Genomic DNA, 18,151 nt, shown 5'->3' on the forward strand with positions numbered 1-18,151 from the left:
GTTTCTAAAACTGTTTGAATGATGTCTGTGAGTATAACAGAACTCATATGGCAGGCGAAAACCTAAGAAAAATCCAACCAAGAAGTGGGACATTTGAGGTTTGTAGTTTTTCAAAGCTTGATCTACCGAATACACCTTGAGATGTGGATGAGGTTGCACTTCCTAGGGCTTCCACTAGATGTCAACTGTCTTTAGAAACTGGTTTGAGGATTATACTATAAAGGAGTGACTCATTAGACCTCTTTGAGTCAGTGTCTGGCAGAGAGCCTCTGTCTCATGATGTGCACTCCCGACAGGGTTACCTCTCTGTAAGGGTTTTCCTGTGGTGAATTAGAGGCGGACCAAAACGCAGCGTGGTTATATTGATTCATGTTTAATAAAAACAGATAAACATGAACACTACAAAACAATAAACGTGGAAAACCAAAAACAGCCCTATCTGGTGCAAAACACAGAGACAGGAACAATCACCCACAAACACACAGTGAAACCCAGGCTACCTAAGTATGATTCTCAATCAGAGACAACTAATGACACCTGCCTCTGATTGAGAACCATACTAGGCCGAAACATAGAAATACCCCAAAACATAGAAAAACAAACATAGACTGCCAACCCAACTCACGCCCTGACCATACTAAATAATGACAAAACAAAGGAAATAAAGGTCAGAATGTGACAGTACCCCCCCCAAAGGTGCGGACTCCGGACGCAAAACCTTAACCTATAGGGGAGGGTCTGGGTGGGCGTCTGTCCGCGGTGGCGGCTCTGGCGCGGGACGCGGACCCCACTTCAACATTGTCTTAGTCCGCTTTATTGTCCGCCTCCGTGGCTTTCTAACCATGGCCACCCCTCTCAATGACCCCACTGGACAGAGGGGCAGCTCGGGACAGAGGGGCAGAAGCTCTGGACAGAGGGGCAGAAGCTCTGGACAGAGGGGCAGAAGCTCGGGACAGAGGGGCAGGGGCTCTGGCGCCTCTGGGCTGAGGGGCTCTGGCGCCTCTGACTCCGGCAGCAGCGCCGGACAGGCGGGAGACTCCGGCAGCAGCGCCGGACAGGCGGGAGACTCCGGCAGCAGCGCCGGACAGGCGGGAGACTCCGGCAGCAGCGCCGGACAGGCGGGAGACTCCGGCAGCAGCGCCGGACAGACAGGACCACCTGCAGGGAGGAGACAGAGAGACAGCCTGGTGCGTGGGGCTGCCACAGGAACCACCAGGCTGGGGAGACCTTCAGGAGGCTTGGTGTTAGGAGGAGGCACCTGAAGGACCGGGCTGTGGGGGAGCACTGGAGCTCTGGTGCGCAACCTTGGCACCACTTCCCCAGGCTGGACAACTACTCTAGCCCGGACCCTCCAGAGTGCAGGCACAGGTTGAACCGGGCTGTGGGTAAGCACGGGAGATCTAGTGCTTACTACACGCACCTCTCCCTTAGGCTCCACTCCCACATTTGCCCGGCACGAGCGGAGCGCAGGCAGAGGACGCACTGCACCCTCCCAGCGCCCCGGAGACACAGCACGCAGAGCCGGCGCAGGATACCCTGGACCAAAACTGCGTACCGGTGACCAGACCCGCTGAGCAGGCACCATACGCCCTGGCTCGATGCCCACACTCGCATGGCACTTTCGGGGGGCTGCCCTATAGCGCACCGGGCTATGGGCACTTACTGGCGACACCGTGCGCTTAACCGCATAACACGGTGCCTGACCAGTAATGCGCTGCTTATAATAAGCACGAGGAGTGAGCTCAGGTCTGCTACCTGGCTAAGGTACCACACCGCGCCTGCCCCCAAAAAAATTATTGGGGCTGCCTCTCGTACCTGTCGCACTGCCGTGCTGCCTCCTCATATCGCCGGCTCCTCTCTCCGGCTGCCTCTGCTCTCCTAGCTGCCTCCACCTGTTCCCATGGAAGGCGATCCTTTCCCGCCAGGATCTCCTCCCAGGTGTAGCAACCCTTGCCGTCCAATACATCCTCCCATGTCCATTCCTCTTTGCGCCGCTGTTGCTGTTGTTGCTGCTGCCTCTGTTTACCACGCCGCTTGGTCCTTGGTTGGTGGGTGATTCTGTAAGGGTTTTCCTGTGGTGAAGTAGAGTCGGACCAAAACGCAGCGTGATTATATTGATTCATGTTTAATAAAAACAGATAAACATGAACACTACAAAACAATAAACGTGGAAAACCAAAAACAGCCCTATCTGGTGCAAAACACAGAGACAGGAACAATCACCCACAAACACACAGTGAAACCCAGGCTACCTAAGTATGATTCTCAATCAGAGACAACTAATAACACCTGCCTCTGATTGAGAACCATACTAGGCCGAAACATAGAAATACCCCAAAACATAGAAAAACAAACATAGACTGCCCACCCAACTCACGCCCTGACCATACTAAATAATGACAAAACAAAGGAAATAAAGGTCAGAATGTGACACTCTCGTTCCAATGCTTTTCTGAAGACGAAGGAATTCTCCGGTTGGAACATTATTTATGTTTTATGTTAAAAACATCCTAACGATTGATTCCATACATCGTTTGACATGTTTATAAAGGACTGTAACGGAACTTTTCTAGTTTTTGTCTGGACAAAATGTTCGCGCCTCATGAAGATGGATTACTGAGCTGAACACGTTAACAACAAGTGGCTATTTGGACGTAAATGATGGAACTTTATGGAACAAATCAGTCATTATTTTTCGAACTAGGATTCCTGGGAGTGCCTTCTGATGAAGATCAAAGGTAAGTGAATATTTATGGTGTTGTTTCTAACTTTGTTGATTCCAAAATGGCGGATATTCCTCTGGCTGTTTTGGGCTCTGAGCACCGTTCTCAGATTATGCTTTTTTCCGTAAAGTAAAAAAAAATCTGACACAGCGGTTGCATTAAGGAGAAGTCTATCTTTAATTCTGTGAATAACACTATCTTTTATCAATGTTTATTATGAGTATTTCTGCAAAATCACCAGATGTTTTGGAATCAAAACATTACTGCACGTAAGAAGCCAATGTAAACTGAGATTTTTGGATATAAATATGCACATTATCGAACAAAACATACATGTATTGTGTAACATGATGTCCTTTGAGTGATTTAATTTAATCTATATTTCTGCTTTTTGTGACTCCTATCTTTGGCTGGAAAAATGGCTGTGTTTTTTGACTTGGCTATGACCTAACATAATCATATGTTGTGCTTTAACTGTAAAGCATATTTTAAATCAGACATGATGGGTAGATTAACAAGATGTTTATCTTTCATTTGCTGTATTGGACTTGTTAATGTGTGAAAGGTACATATTTCAAAAAAATATTTTTGAATTACGCGCACTGCCTTTTCAGCGGAATGTTGTCGAGGTGTTCCGCTAGCGGAACTAGAAAGGTTAAGAAACTATAGTTTTGTCACGATTGTCTGAATGAAGGGACCAAGGTGCAGCGTACTTAGAGTTCTAAATGTTTAATAAATATGCAACTCACCAAAAACAGGAGAAAAGGAAACGTGACGTTCTGGGCTGCTCACAGGCAGCTACACAAAAACAATACAGGAGAAAAGGAAACGTGACGTTCTGGGCTGCTCACAGGCAGCTACACAAAAACAAGATCCCACAATCAACAGATGGGAAAGGCTGGCTAAATATGATCCCCAATCAGAGCCAAAGATAGACAGCTGCCTCTGATTGGGAACCATACCAGGCCAACAAAGAACTAGAAAACATAGGTTCGCCCACCCTAGTCACACCCTGACCTAATCAAATAGAGAATTAAAAGGATCTCTAAGGTCAGGGTGTGACATGTTTTGACAAGTAATTTTTCCAACAATTGTTTACAGACAGATTATTTCACTTATAATTCCCTGTATCACAATTACAGTTGGTCAGAAGTTCACATACACAAAGTTGTCTGTGCCTTTAAACAGCTTGGAAAATTCCAGAAAATTATGTAATGATTTTAGAAGCTTCTGATAGGCTAATTGACACAATTTGAGTCAATTGGAGGTGTACCTGTGGATGTATTTCAAGACCTGCCTTCAAACTCAGTGCCTCTTTGCTTGACATCAAGGGGAAATCAAGAGAAATCTGCCAAGACCTCAGAAAAAAATTGTAGACCTCTACAAGTCTAGTTCATCCTTGGGAGCAATGTCCAAACGCCTGAAGGTACCACATTCATCTGTACAAACAATAATACTGTCACGCCCTGACCTTAGTATTCTTTGTTTTCTTTATTGTTTTGGTTAGGTCAGAGTGTGACATGGGTGATGTATGTTTTTTTGTACTGTCTAGGGGTTTTGTAGGTTTATGGGGTTGTTTACTATCTAGGTGTTTATGTATGTCTATGGTTGCCTAGATTGGTTCTCAATTAGAGGCAGCTGTTTATCGTTGTCTCTGATTGGGAACCATATTTAGGCAGCCATCGTCTTTGGGTATTTCGTGGGTTATTATCTATGTCTATGTCTAGTTGCCTGTGTCTGCACTAGTATTATATAGCTTCACGTTCGGTTTGTTGTTTTTGTATAGTTTGTTAAGTGTTCTTCGTCTTCATTAAAAAGTATGTATTCTAATCACGCTGCGCTTTGGTCTCCTCTTTACGATGAGCGTGACAAATACGTTAGTATAAACACCATTGGACCACGCAGCCGCCATACCGCTCAGGAAGGAGACACATTCTGTCTCCTAGAGATGAACCTACTTTGGTGTGAAAAGTGGAAATCAATCCCAGAACAGCAAAGGACCTTGTGAAGATGCTGGAGGAAACAGGTACAAAAGTATCTATATCCACAGTAAAACAAGTCCTTTATCGACTTAACCTGAAAGGCCGCTCAGCAAGGAGGAAGCCACTGCTCCAAAACTGCCATAGAAAAGCCAGACAACTGTTTGCAACTGCACATGGGGACAAAGATCATACTTTTTGGAGAAATATCCTCTGGTCTGATGAAACAAAAATAGAACTGTTTGGCCATAATGAACATCGCTATGTTTGGAGGAAAACGGGGGAGACTTGCAAGCCAAAGAATACCATCCCAACTGTGAAGCATGGGGATGGCAGCATCATGTTGTGGGGGTGCTTTGCTGCACGAGGGACTGGTGCACTTCACAAAATAGATGGCATCAAATCAAATCAAATTTTATTTGTCACATACACATGGTTAGCAGATGTTAATGCGAGTGTAGCGAAATGCTTGTGCTTCTAGTTCCGACAATGCAGTAATAACCAACAAGTAATCTAATTCCAAAACTACTGTCTTATACACACAAGTGTAGGGGGATAATGAATATGTACATAAAGATATATGAATGAGTGATGGTACAGAGCGGCATAGGCAAGATACAGTAGATGGTATCGAGTACAGTATATACATATGAGATGAGTATGTAAACAAAGTGGCATAGTTAAAGTGGCTAGTGATACATGTATTACATAAAGATGCAGTAGATGATATAGAGTACAGTATATACGTATACATATGAGATGAATAATGTAGGGTATGTAAACATTATATTAGGTAGCATTGTTTAAAGTGGCTAGTGATATATTTTACATAATTTCCCATCAATTCCCATTATTAAAGTGGCTGGAGTTGGGTCAGCGTCAATGTCAGTGTGTTGGCAGCAGCCACTCAATGTTAGTGGTGGCTGTTTAACAGTCTGATGGCCTTGAGATAGAAGCTGTTTTTCAGTCTCTCGGTCCCAGCTTTGATGCACCTGTACTGACCTCGCCTTCTGGATGATAGCGGGGTGAACAGGCAGTGGCTCGGGTGGTTGTTGTCCTTGATGATCTTTATGGCCTTCCTGTAACATCGGGTGGTGTAGGTGTCCTGGAGGGCAGGTAGTTTGCCCCCGGTGATGCGTTGTGCAGACCTCACTACCCTCTGGAGAGCCTTACGGTTGTGGGCGGAGCAGTTGCCGTACCAGGCGGTGATACAGCCCGCCAGGATGCTCTCGATTGTGCATCTGTAGAAGTTTGTGAGTGCTTTTGGTGACAAGCCGAATTTCTTCAGCCTCCTGAGGTTGAAGAGGCGCTGCTGCGCCTTCTTCACGATGCTGTCTGTGTGGGTGGACCAATTCAGTTTGTCTGTGATGTGTATGCCGAGGAACTTAAAACTTGCTATCCTCTCCACTACTGTTCCATCGATGTGGATAAGGGGGTGTTCCCTCTGCTGTTTCCTGAAGTCCACAATCATCTCCTTAGTTTTGTTGACGTTGAGTGTGAGGTTATTTTCCTGACACCACACTCCGAGGGCCCTCACCTCCTCCCTGTAGGCCGTCTCGTCGTTGTTGGTAATCAAGCCTACCACTGTTGTGTCGTCCGCAAACTTGATGATTGAGTTGGAGACGTGCGTGGCCACGCAGTCGTGGGTGAACAGGGAGTACAGGAGAGGGCTCAGAACGCACCCTTGTGGGGCCCCAGTGTTGAGGATCAGCGGGGTGGAGATGTTGTTGCCTACCCTCACCACCTGGGGGTGGCCCGTCAGGAAGTCCAGTACCCAGTTGCACAGGGCGGGGTCGAGACCCAGGGTCTCGAGCTTGATGACGAGCTTGGAGGGTACTATGGTGTTAAATGCCGAGCTGTAGTCGATGAACAGCATTCTCACATAGGTATTCATGAGGGAGGACAATTATGGCGATATATTGAAACAACATCGCAAGACATCAGTCAGGAAGTTAAACCTTGGTGGCAAATGGGTCTTCCAAATGGACAATGATCCCAAGCATACTTCCAAAGATGTGGCAAAATGGCTTAAGGACAACAAAGTCAAGGTATTGGTGTGGCCATCACAAAGCCCTGAACTCAGTCCTATAGAAAATGGGCAGAACTGAAAAAGTGTGTGCGAGCAAGGAGGCCTACAAACCTGACTCAGTTACACCAGCTCTGTCAGGAGGAATGGGCTAAAATTCACCCAACTTATTGTGTGAAGCTTGTGGAAGGCTACCCGAAATGTTTGACCCAAGTTAAACAATTTGAAGGCAATGCTACCGAATACTAATTGAGTGTATGTAAACTTCTGACCCACTGGGAATGTGATGAAAGAAATAAAAGCTGAAATTAATAATTCTCTCTAATATTATTCTGACATTTCACATTCTTTCAATAAAGTGGTGATCCTAACTGACCTAAGACAGGGAATTTTTACTGGCATTAAATGTCAGGAATTGTGAAAAACTGAGTTTAAATGATTTTGGCTAAGGTGTATGTAAACTTCCGACTTCAACTGTGTGTAACAAAGCATGATGCGTTTTAAAATGGTGGTTGTTTACAGCCAATTAAAAAGGACAAGGACAACATGATTTTGTGTGTTGCATTATTTATTTGTCATGATGGCATGTCATACAGCAAGTGAATGATTTAAGGAGTTAGCCATGCAACATGATTCTGTTACACAATTGAACAACCCTCGGAGCCACAAAAAATACAGATTGGCTTTTGGTTAAAAACGTCTTTTTTTTTTAAATATTTGAACTATTCACTGCTTCATTTCAGAGCATTGATTAAGTAGATTAATTACTAGAACTACATACCAGTGAATAAGTCAATTAATAATGCATTCCAATTTAAATACTGTACACACTCTCTCCATGCTAATCCTAGAGTATGCTAAGCCTGCTCACTCCGTGCTTGAGCACATCAAAGTCAGTCTAGAACACACTCGTTAGGCTGAATTAACTGCATGCTTTCGACCCGCTTGCACGGAAAACGCCAATTCCACGTTGTAAATATACACTATGAATTGTTTGTAAGCAGTTGCAGCAGGACAATATTATCCAGTGTATAACAGATCAATATAAACAGCTACAAAGAGCATTGAGCTACATAGAGGGTACATAGTGGCTACATAAAGGCTACATATAGGCACACAGAGATTACATATAGGATAACGAGAATGTAGATTATGCAAATGTCATTGTGGCATATCTATGCAATGGAATGTTTGAGTTTGGTGTCTCCAACAGCAAATAACTCAGATTTAACTTCTGAAAATGTATTTAAAAATCATAACATTTTAGAACAACCCAAAAATATATTATAAAATGATTGACAGCTGTTGCCGTCTATTACATTTTCATTACAGTCCAGCTTCTTGACTTTCCAAACAAGAACAAAGTGGTTGCATAACTTCAGGAGACATCCTTTTTCAACGTAGATACTAATCAATCAATTGGTGATCTCTTTGCATCAGAGAAACATTTGGTTTGTTTGTGTTCAATGTTGTTGTAAATGACAGGGGGGATAAACGGAGTATATGTGTTATTTCTGCTTCTATAATGATATTTGATATCTTAATCATAGTCTGGTCACCAAACCAGAATCACTTTATAAAGAACATGCAGTATTCCAGTTTGGTCAATCCATCAAAGACGATGTCAACACTGTTTACAATCACAAATTAAATCTAAAAATATATAAATATGAGGATGCAATGAAATACTGAACAAAGATATACTAAGCAAAACCAAATGTTTTCTTAGCTAAAAACATATTCAACTTTTAGATTCAAATTAAACAATGTAGTGGATTATAAATGGAGACAAAGTAAATGTGTTCTAATCTTTTAACAGTAGTGCTGATAATCAACAGGACATTATGCTTTTCAGTAGAATGGTGGGGAAGATATTCAACAACAAAACACACATTTGAAGCTACACAGTCCTTAGCCTCATTATAGCCTCTGTTAGACCGACAGATGGTTGTACAGTGATTAATGACACACACACACACAAACACACACACACACACACACATAATAATTTTGTTGGATGGTGTATACCATGTGTATCCCATACAATACAATTAATAAAACTTGAAACACACAAACAGTTAAGTAATAAAAGCTAACTCTGAACTCTGTATAATTGTGTCCGTTAATGTGGTTATAATTGTAGTTATGTAGTAATAATTATTAAACTGTGTTTTATGACTTCTCTTGTTGCACTTCTAGCTCATTCTATAAACATGCCTCTTGCTGGACATGGTAAGATATGTCTAGAAAAGAGGCATAAACATTCTGCAACATGACATGACTTTCCACGAGGCGCGTTTCAGATAATTCTCTCTTAAATCTGCAGCAATAAAATGGAATACATGTGTGGAACTAAACATCATATCACTTATGTATTTATATACCATGTAATCGTTTCTTTGCATGACACACCAGCTGTAAGGACTACGTTATAGAGCTGAGGAGAGAGAAAGGAACTATTGTTTTGACCTCACTCGCATTAGTCAATCAAGTTCATAAAATAAAAACAAACGTAGATTCCATGACCGCCGAAAGCAACCACAACTGGTTAGCATTTGCTGGGATATTATTGTGGTGTTTTGAAGCAGCAGGCAGCGAGCGAGTTTCAGTATATGTAACGGTAATGACTTACAGGAATAAATTACGCCGGCGGCATTTGCGTCCCAAATCTTTCACCCTCTGGCTGGCTCCTTCCTGACTCTAATTCTCGGCACACACCTATGAAAACCTCTCGTATTTTTGCAGGCCGTTTATTTTCAAAGCAGTGGCCTGTGTGTGAACAGAGGTTCCATTCAGATCTGGAGAGAGGGGGTAATGGTGGAAGGGGCCAAACGCTGGGGTAGCAGAGACCGACCTGCACCTGCTTTTTAAACACTTTAACAGGCAATTATCCTGCCAGGCCAGCTCCAATATGGCAAGCAGCAAGCCCACAACATAAATGTCCCAAAGTGGAGCGACAGGAGGAGAGGGGGGGTGGGGGGACATGGAGGGGTGGTGATTGTTGTAATGATGGTGGCTGGGTGTGTGTGTGTGTGTGTGTGTGTGTGTGTGCGTGTGTGTGTTTGCATGTATGTGTGTGTGTGCGTGTGTGTTTGCGTGTGTGTGCGTGTATGTGTGTGTGTGTGTGTGTGCGTGTGTGTGTTTGCGTGTATGTGTGTGTGTGCGTGTGTGTTTGCGTGTGTGTGCGTGTATGTGTGTGTGTGTGGGGGGAGTGTGTGTAGGGGTGTGAGTGTGTGTAGGGCTGTGTATATGTAGGGGTGTGTATGTGTATGTATGTCTATGTAGGGGTGTGTGTGTGTGTGTGTGTGTGTGTGTGTGTGTGTGTGTGTGTGTGTGTGTGTGTGTGTGTGTGTGTGTGTGTGTGTGTGTGTGTGTGTGTGTTGTAGGATTGGTGTGAGGGGGAGGCAGATACATAGGGTTTCAATAAGAGTAGGAAAAATTGTTTCATCTTCTTTTAAGTGGATGAAATTTGTCAATTGTTCGTTAAATTTGTTAAATGTATAGTGTTCATTACTAACACTTTTAAAATTCTGAGACAATTTCAAATCAAAACATTGTCACTAATTGTTATTTTACTGACTGAGCTGGATAAAATTATGAATAGTTAATTATTGGTAGTTTATTAAACCGTAATAAAATATCGCTTATAGCCCATGCTCAGTTATTCTGCCTCATCAGTGTCAGGTGTGTATTACATTAATAGGTTTTTACAAATACAGAGAACATTGCCACTGAGTTCCATGTGAACAGTAATGTGACATTAATATGCACAGAGCTCTGCAATTAAAATATGCTAATATATTGTGTCAGGGAGTAAGTTCATAACTCAACTGCACTATGATAGATAGATGAGTGGTCTTAAATATTTATGAAAGCATGATCCATTAAAACATTTGGTGATTATTTGATAAATATCCTCTTGGAGGAGCGTTTGGAGTTGTACCACATGTTAAAGCAATGGTAAATTCATTTCTTTGAGCTTTAGAATCTTTCTGTGCTTTCAGTCTGTGCTGGATAAGAGGCTTTTAAGTGGCCAAAGAAAAGACTCAGTAAAAATATACAAATATGTCACACACAAAAAAAACAGGCAATTTAATGAAGCTGACTTTAAGGAAGACAAAGGGGGTCTTTTCAAGACAGTGTGTCTTGTTAAAACGATTAAGGGTTAAAAGAGGACAACAGATCAGTCCTCTCTGGAAGTCATTACACAGTCCAGAGAGAGAGAGAGAGAGAGAGAGAGAGAGAGAGAGAGAGAGATAGAGGCAGAACTTGAGAGACAAAAGGATAAAAGAAAGAGAGAGAGAGAATTCAAGTTTCCATTTTGAAAAACGTAAATCAAAAACATATTTATTAGTATCGGAAAACAAACATTCAAAATCTGCATCACTGCAAAAGGGACGGCTAAATATGTAGAAGTACATAAACAGAGGGGACATCTGGTTCTGGGTTGCCCGAGTACAGTCCCTCTTTTTCTGGGATTATTTGAAGAACCTCTCCCCTCCTCTAACCCTGTATAGCTGTTAAAGGATTATGATAGACCATGGTGAACCGTTAGTTAGGGATGACAGACATCCATAAGCTCCCATCTCTCTGTCAAAATCTACAGTGTCGTTGCAACAGACATATTGTGTGGATTACCTCATGTACTGTAACAAACAAGTACATTGCATAGATGGGTAGTAACATCGGTTTCGTAGGTTAGAGTGATGAGAGAGAGAGAGAGAGAAACAGAAGGGGGAGGGAAAGAGAGAGAAAAAGAGAAGGGAGAGGGGAGAGGGGAAGAGAGAGAAAAAGAGAAGGGGGAGAGAGAGAGAGAGCGAGAGAGAGAGAGAGAGAGAGAGAGAGAGAGAGAGAGAGAGAGAGAGAGAGAAACAGAAGGGAGAGGGAAAGAGAGAGAAAAAGAGAAGGGAGAGGGGAGAGGGGAAGAGAGAGAAAAAGAGAAGGGGGAGAGAGAGAGAGAGCGAGAGAGAGAGAGAGAGAGTGAGAGAGAGAGTGAGAGAGAGAGAGAGAGAGAGAGAGAGAGAGAGAGAGAGAGAGAGAGAGAGAGAAATAGAGAAGGGAGTGAAAGAGAAGGAGAGAAGGGAGAGAGAGAGAGTGAGAAGGGAGAGAGAGAAAGAGAGAGAGAGAGATTAAGCCTGGCACTGGCAGAGAGGACGGGGCATCCTCTGGCAGATCAGAACAAAAGAGTTTGTGACCAAATTAGGCTGGGGTCTCGATGTGGATAAGAATGTGTTACATCATGGTGACAGCGACAATGTGGTGTGGGCACAGAGTTGGCAGTGTCTGTCTGGCTAGTGCGCGCGCACACACACACACTCACACACACGTAGTACACACTAGGGCAGGGAAGATACCAGTATCGCAATTCTCGTTTGTGGCATGGCAAGGAAACAAAACACAAACTTCTTTAGGAAAACAGCTCTAATGTTGAAAACAAACATCATTATGTTGTCATCCAGAGTCACATTTATTTATTTTCCAAGATATAGCACATTATAAAGCACATTATATTTCAAAGACCAGAGTTTGGTCTGTTTCGTGTTTTCAATTTAGACACAGAAAAGATATTGAGATACTGGTATCGTCCTGCCCCTAGTGCACACACACACACACACACACACACACACACACACACACACACACACACACACACACACACACACACACACAAACACACACGACTTGAGAGTGATTTACTTTGTGTCTGGCACGGGCAGCTCCCTCTGATGTTTGTTTCCAATAAACGCCTCTTCTCTCTCAGGCTCGGGACGCCTCCTCTTTCTCATGCAAGGGACGCAGGGTGTTGCGATGGGATGGCACGCATATCATCCGTCACAGCATGCTCCCGCTGCCAACTTCATATCATCAGTCACACCATGTTCCCGCTGCCAACTCCATGCCCAGAGGAGTAGAGTGCCACACGCCGGCCTTTTAACCCAGGCTCCCTTCCACTCTGTACTGAGACGGCTTTTTTATGACATTACTGTGTGATCTGTGACAGTGAGACTGTGTGTGTGTGTGTTTTTGTGAGTGCATGTGTGTTTTCTTGTCTGTATGTGTGTGTGTGTTTGTCATACCATTCTGTTTTTCCACTCGTCTAACTAGCTGACCGCTCTGTCGCATTAAGCTTCCCCCTTTTGCCGTCTTTCAACCTTCGCCAACTGGGCAGGGCCATTTAGCATCAGAGGAATCTGAGAGGGAGAAAAAAGCTAAGTCTGCACCCCTAATTTGTTTATGGGCAGATTTTATACGGCGATCATGTGAAAGGATAAAACGCATGGCTCGCACGCCGCTGGTCGCAGGCCATCTTTCATGTTCACCCCAGTTGACATGATCTTGTTTAGTTGGGAGTTTTCACAGCACCAGCCCCACTTGAGAGAGAGCGAGAGAGGCAGAGACAGAGAGAGAGAGAGGCAGAGACAGAGAGAGAGAGAGAGAGAGAGAGAGAGAGAGAGTGACGGAGAGACAGAAGGACAGAGACAGATAGAGAGAGAGAGAGCAACAGAGAGACAGAGAGAAAGAGAGCGACAGAGAGGCAGAGAGAAAGAGTGAGAGGCCACAGCAGCTACCCAGACATCCAGAGATAGACACAGCTGTGAACTAACGCACCGCAACATTCTAAATAACGGGAGCTCTGACACTGCATTACTAGGCTACTGTCTGTAATTTGTGCCGCAATATGTTTCATGATCTGTGATTTAGTGCATAATAATCCACCTCAATATTTGCAGCCATAGGTGGTAATATCTCTATAGGAGCTGATCCATTGTCAGTATTGTGGAATAATTCTAGTGTTAAGGTAAGATTTGGCTGATCTGAGAGCAGCGCTGCATTTCTTTTGATCCTATCAGTATCGACACGGTCTAATGATGCACTTAGTAAACGTTCTCTCTACGTGCTTGTTTGTAAAACACTTAAGTTATATCGCAACTGGGAAATGATGCCCTGGTTATGTTAAGTTATGTTACATCTGGGAAATGATGCCCTGGTCAACTTAAGTTGCATTACAACTGGGAAATGATGCCCTGGTCAACTTAAGTTACATTACAACTGGGAAATGATGCTCTGGTAAAGTTAAGTTACATTATAACTGGGAAACGATGCCCTGGTTAACTTAAGTTACATTATAACTGGGAAACGATGCCCTGGTTAACTTAAGTTACATTACAACTGGGAAACGATGCCCTGGTTAACCTCTTGAACCTCTGGGGGCAGTATTTCATTTTTGGATGAAAAACGTTCCCGTTTTAAACAAGATATTTTGTCACGAAAAGATGCTCGACTATGCATATAATTGACAGCTTTGGAAAGAAAACACTCTGACGTTTCCAAAACTGCAAAGATATTGTCTGTGAGTGCCACAGAACAAATGCTACAGGCGAAACCAAGATGAAACTTCAAACAGGAAGTGAGGCAGATTTTTGAGGCGCTGTGTTCCTATGTCTCCTTATATGGCTGTGAATGCGCCAGGAACGAGCCTACACTTTCTGTCGTTTCCCCAAGGTGTCTGCAGCATTGTGACGTATTTGTAGGCATATCATTGGAAGATTGACCATAAGAGACTACATTTACCAGGTGTCCGCCTGGTGTCCTCCATCGAAATTGGTGCGTAATCTCCAGCTGCATGTATTTTTCCATGTGATTCAGAGGAGAAACCAAACTGCCACGAATGACTTATCATCGAATAGATATGTGAAAAACACCTTGAGGATTGATTCTAAACAACGTTTGCCATGTTTCTGTCGATATTATGGAGTTAATTTGGAAAAAAGTTTGGCGTTTTGATGACTGAATTTTCGTTTTTTTTCTTAGCCAAACGTGATGAACAAAACGGAGCGATTTCTCCTACACAAATAATCTTTTTGGATAAACTGAACATTTGCTATCTAACTGAGAGTCTCCTCATTGAAAACATCCGAAGTTCTTCAAAGGTAAATTATTTTATTTGAATGCTTTTCTTGTTTTTGTGAAAATGTTGCCTGTTGAATGCTAGGCTTAATGCTATGCTAGCTATCAATACTCTTACACAAATGCTTGTTTTGCTATGGTTGAAAAGCATATTTTGAAAATCTGAGATCACAGTGTTGTTAACAAAAGGCTAAGCTTGAGAGCCAATATATTTATTTCATTTCATTTGCGATTTTCATGAATAGTTAACGTTGCGTTATGGTAATGAGCTTGAGGCTATAATTACACTCCCGGATACAGGTTTTTTTCTTAGCCAAACGTGATGAACAAAACAGAGCGATTTCTCCTACACAAATAATCTTTTTGGAAAAACTGAACATTTGCTATCTAACTGAGTGTCTCCTCATTGAAAACATTCGAAGTTCTTCAAAGGTAAATTATTTTATTTGAATGCTTTTCTTGTTTTTGTGAAAATGTTGCCTGCTGAATGCTAGGCTTAATGCTATGCTAGCTATCAATACTCTTACACAAATGCTTGTTTTGCTATGGTTGAAAAGCATATTTTGAAAATCTGAGATGACAGTGTTGTTAACAAAAGGCTAAGCTTGAGAGCCAATATATTTATTTCATTTCATTTGCGATTTTCATGAATAGTTAACGTTGCGTTATGGTAATGAGCTTGAGGCTATAATTACGATCCCAGATACGGGATTGCTCGTCGCAACAGGTTAACTTAAGTTACATTATAACTGGGAAACGATGCCCTGGTTAACTTAAGTTACATTATAACTGGGAAACGATGCCCTGGTTAACTTAAGTTACATTACAACTGGGAAACGATGCCATGGTCAAGTTATGCTCCTCCTCACTGATATTGTTAAAAGAATAGTTACAATATAAATCCAATTATAATTTAATATAATTTAATAATTATTTAATTTACAGTGTGTAAGCTCACAGTGCCTGTCTTAGCAACAGGAAAATTGTACGTATTCAGGTTTACATTTGTGTTAGTCCATAAATTGGTGATCACTGGGCCTTAATCCTCATATTTCCCTTATTGTTCCATATTTGACATTGCAGAATACCCACAGTACAGGGTATACTCCTGAATTGAGAGATTTCAGACCACTTTGTTGGACATGGTCAGCATTTACCACCCAGCTAAAGACTGACTGTTGCCTGTCAGTGTTAGTAGTGCTTCTCAGTGAGGGAGTTAGCAGCCAGTTGCTGGTGCTGGTTGTATTCTCTGTGTAGGCTGTGATTGACAGCTCTTAAAGCTCCAGGGGTTTCAGCTACATCTAGAGAGCCATCTGCCTTGGGTACTGCAACTCAATCGCCTCCAGCACTTACAATCACATACCCCAGTGAAGAGTAAAAATCTAATTGCTGCAAAACGAGGTAAGGCATTAAAACACTCCCCAGAGAATTTCTTCACCAGCCAATGCACAGACAAAGGTTTTTACACACACACATGCACACATGCATATACACATCTACACACTCACCCTTCAGATGTTACCCAGGCATAGAAAAACACCATCAGCACCTAGAAGATAAAAGTCGTTGAAGGATCTTTGAAGGCACTAAATCCATTTGCAATATGCTCCACCACCCTGCTCCACATTACCGATGACATACAGTAAATACAGAAACTATTTACAAATATTATTTCCTCAGTGATGTTGCAATGATTATGGGATTTTTTTCCCCCTGCTATACATAGTTTTGGTTTTCAGAGTTTTGGTTTTAGCGCGCTGCTAAACTATCTTTGATGTCGACTGTTCCTCATGGTCTTGTTTCTCTCCCAGATTCTTTGTTCTCAACTTCATCCTAACATTTTCTGCTGAGCTTTGTGGTAGGACAATAATTAGGCATTTCTAAACATGCCTAATCTCCATTTCAATGACGGCATGTAAATCAATTTCACAAGCAGATTATTCCTCAAATAATTTTCGAAGCATTCGGGTGAGCCTCTTTCCACCTCCCATGTTTCTTCAATTGAATACATATGCACAATAAATAATGGAGAAGGGACACCAACGATGACTAGAGAACTCTACAAACAATGAATCAATTAAGTTCATTAACAGGGACATACTAGCGTCACGCATAGTTGAACGTGGTCTGCACTTCTACACAGCTAAGGCCCAATCACGCAATGTAATGGCAAGGTGGTTCAGGAACATTTGTTATCCCTGGCTCCAATACCTCTCTGAAATCAGTAACAGAACAGCATCACAACAACCAGCCAACATCTTGTTCAAGTATGTATCATCACATAATATTCAACTGCATGGGAACGATTACGAAAACGGTGATGATGCTCAAGTATAACTGATACGAATATATCCATGGCCTGAGAGAAGAGAAACATAAAGACATATACATATAAAAGTTAATTTGTGGAATTTCTTTCCTTCTTAATGCATTTGAGCCAATCAGTTGTGTGGTGACAAGGTATGGTTGGTATACAGAAGATAGCCCTATTGAGTAAAATACCAAGTCCATATTACGGCAAGACCAGCTTAAATAAGCAAAGAGAAACGACAGTCCATCATTACTTAAAGACATGAAGGTCAGTCAAACTGACCATCCAGCACTATGATGAAACTGGCTTTCATGAGGACCGCCACAGGAAACGAAGACCCAGAGTTACCTCTGCTGCAGAGAATAAGTTCATTAGAGTTAACTGCACCTCAGATTGCAGCCCAAATAAATGCTTCACAGAGTTCAAGAAACAGACACATCTCGTTATCAACTGTTCAGAGGAGACTGCGTAAATCAGGCCTTCATGGTCGAATTGCTGCAAAGAAACCACTACTAAAGGACACCAGTAAGAAGAAGTGATTTGCTTGGGCCAAGAAACACGAGCAATGGACATTAGACCGGTGGAAATCTGTCCTTTGGTCTGATTTGAGATTGTTGGCTCCAACCGCTGTGTCTTTGTGAGACGCAGAGTAGGTAAACGGATGATCTCCGCATTTGTGGTTCTCACCGTGAAGCATGGAGGAGGAGGTGTGGAGGTGCTTTGCTGGTGACACGTATATTTTGATTTGTTTAACACTTTTTTTGTTTCCTACAGTTACTTGATTCCAAATGTGTTATTTCATAGTTGTGATGTCTTGACTATTATTCTACAATGAAGAAAATAGTAAAAATAAAGAAAAACCCATGAATGAGTGGGTGTGTCCAAACTTGTAACTGGTACTGTAAATCTCATATCATTTTGAAAAAAAATGAATCTGCATGCATGTTACGCACCCCAGTCAGTTGATAATGTGTTTACTGCTTGGTAAGAGTTTTCACTGATGCTACTGTCATCGTTTTCCTAAGGCATGGCACTTTTCATTCCTGTAATGGACGGAGCGCTCATTCAGATGCTTTTACTCCTAAATGGAACAGTGTCATTACTATCCGAAGGCTTAGAGAGCCACTGGGAATTAGGTAGGCTATGCTGGCTTGGGTTAAAAGCTGCTTTCCCCCTTAATAGAGGATTCCAACAAGAGGCAGAC

General features: G+C 42.5%; 1 protein-coding gene across 1 annotated transcript; it reads right to left on the minus strand.

Annotated features, from left to right (window-relative positions):
- Window positions 1-342: 342 nt before the first annotated feature.
- LOC135572317 (uncharacterized) lies at window positions 343-16,412 on the minus strand. The gene is made up of 3 exons (XM_065020034.1): window positions 16,145-16,412; window positions 1,816-2,072; window positions 343-1,158 (listed from the first exon to the last, which is right to left on the minus strand). Exons 1-3 carry the CDS (start codon window positions 16,177-16,179, stop codon window positions 725-727), a joined length of 726 nt encoding a protein of 241 aa, XP_064876106.1. The 5' UTR covers window positions 16,180-16,412; the 3' UTR covers window positions 343-724.
- Between the last annotated feature and the right edge of the window lie 1,739 nt (window positions 16,413-18,151).

Source organism: Oncorhynchus nerka, linkage group LG7 (assembly GCF_034236695.1).
Source record: "Oncorhynchus nerka isolate Pitt River linkage group LG7, Oner_Uvic_2.0, whole genome shotgun sequence".
NCBI lineage: Eukaryota > Metazoa > Chordata > Actinopteri > Salmoniformes > Salmonidae > Oncorhynchus > Oncorhynchus nerka.

Bases quoted from the DNA above. Each gene is read 5' to 3' on its own strand.
- LOC135572317 (XM_065020034.1), bottom strand. From the start codon at position 16,179: ATGGTGTTTTTCTATGCCTGGGTAACATCTGAAGG. The intron at 2,073-16,144 runs GTGAGTGTGTAG...ACTTCACCACAG, and splicing joins GCCTGGGTAACATCTGAAGG to GAAAACCCTTACAGAATCAC. The intron at 1,159-1,815 runs GTACGAGAGGCA...TCCTCCCTGCAG, and splicing joins GCAGCACGGCAGTGCGACAG to GTGGTCCTGTCTGTCCGGCG.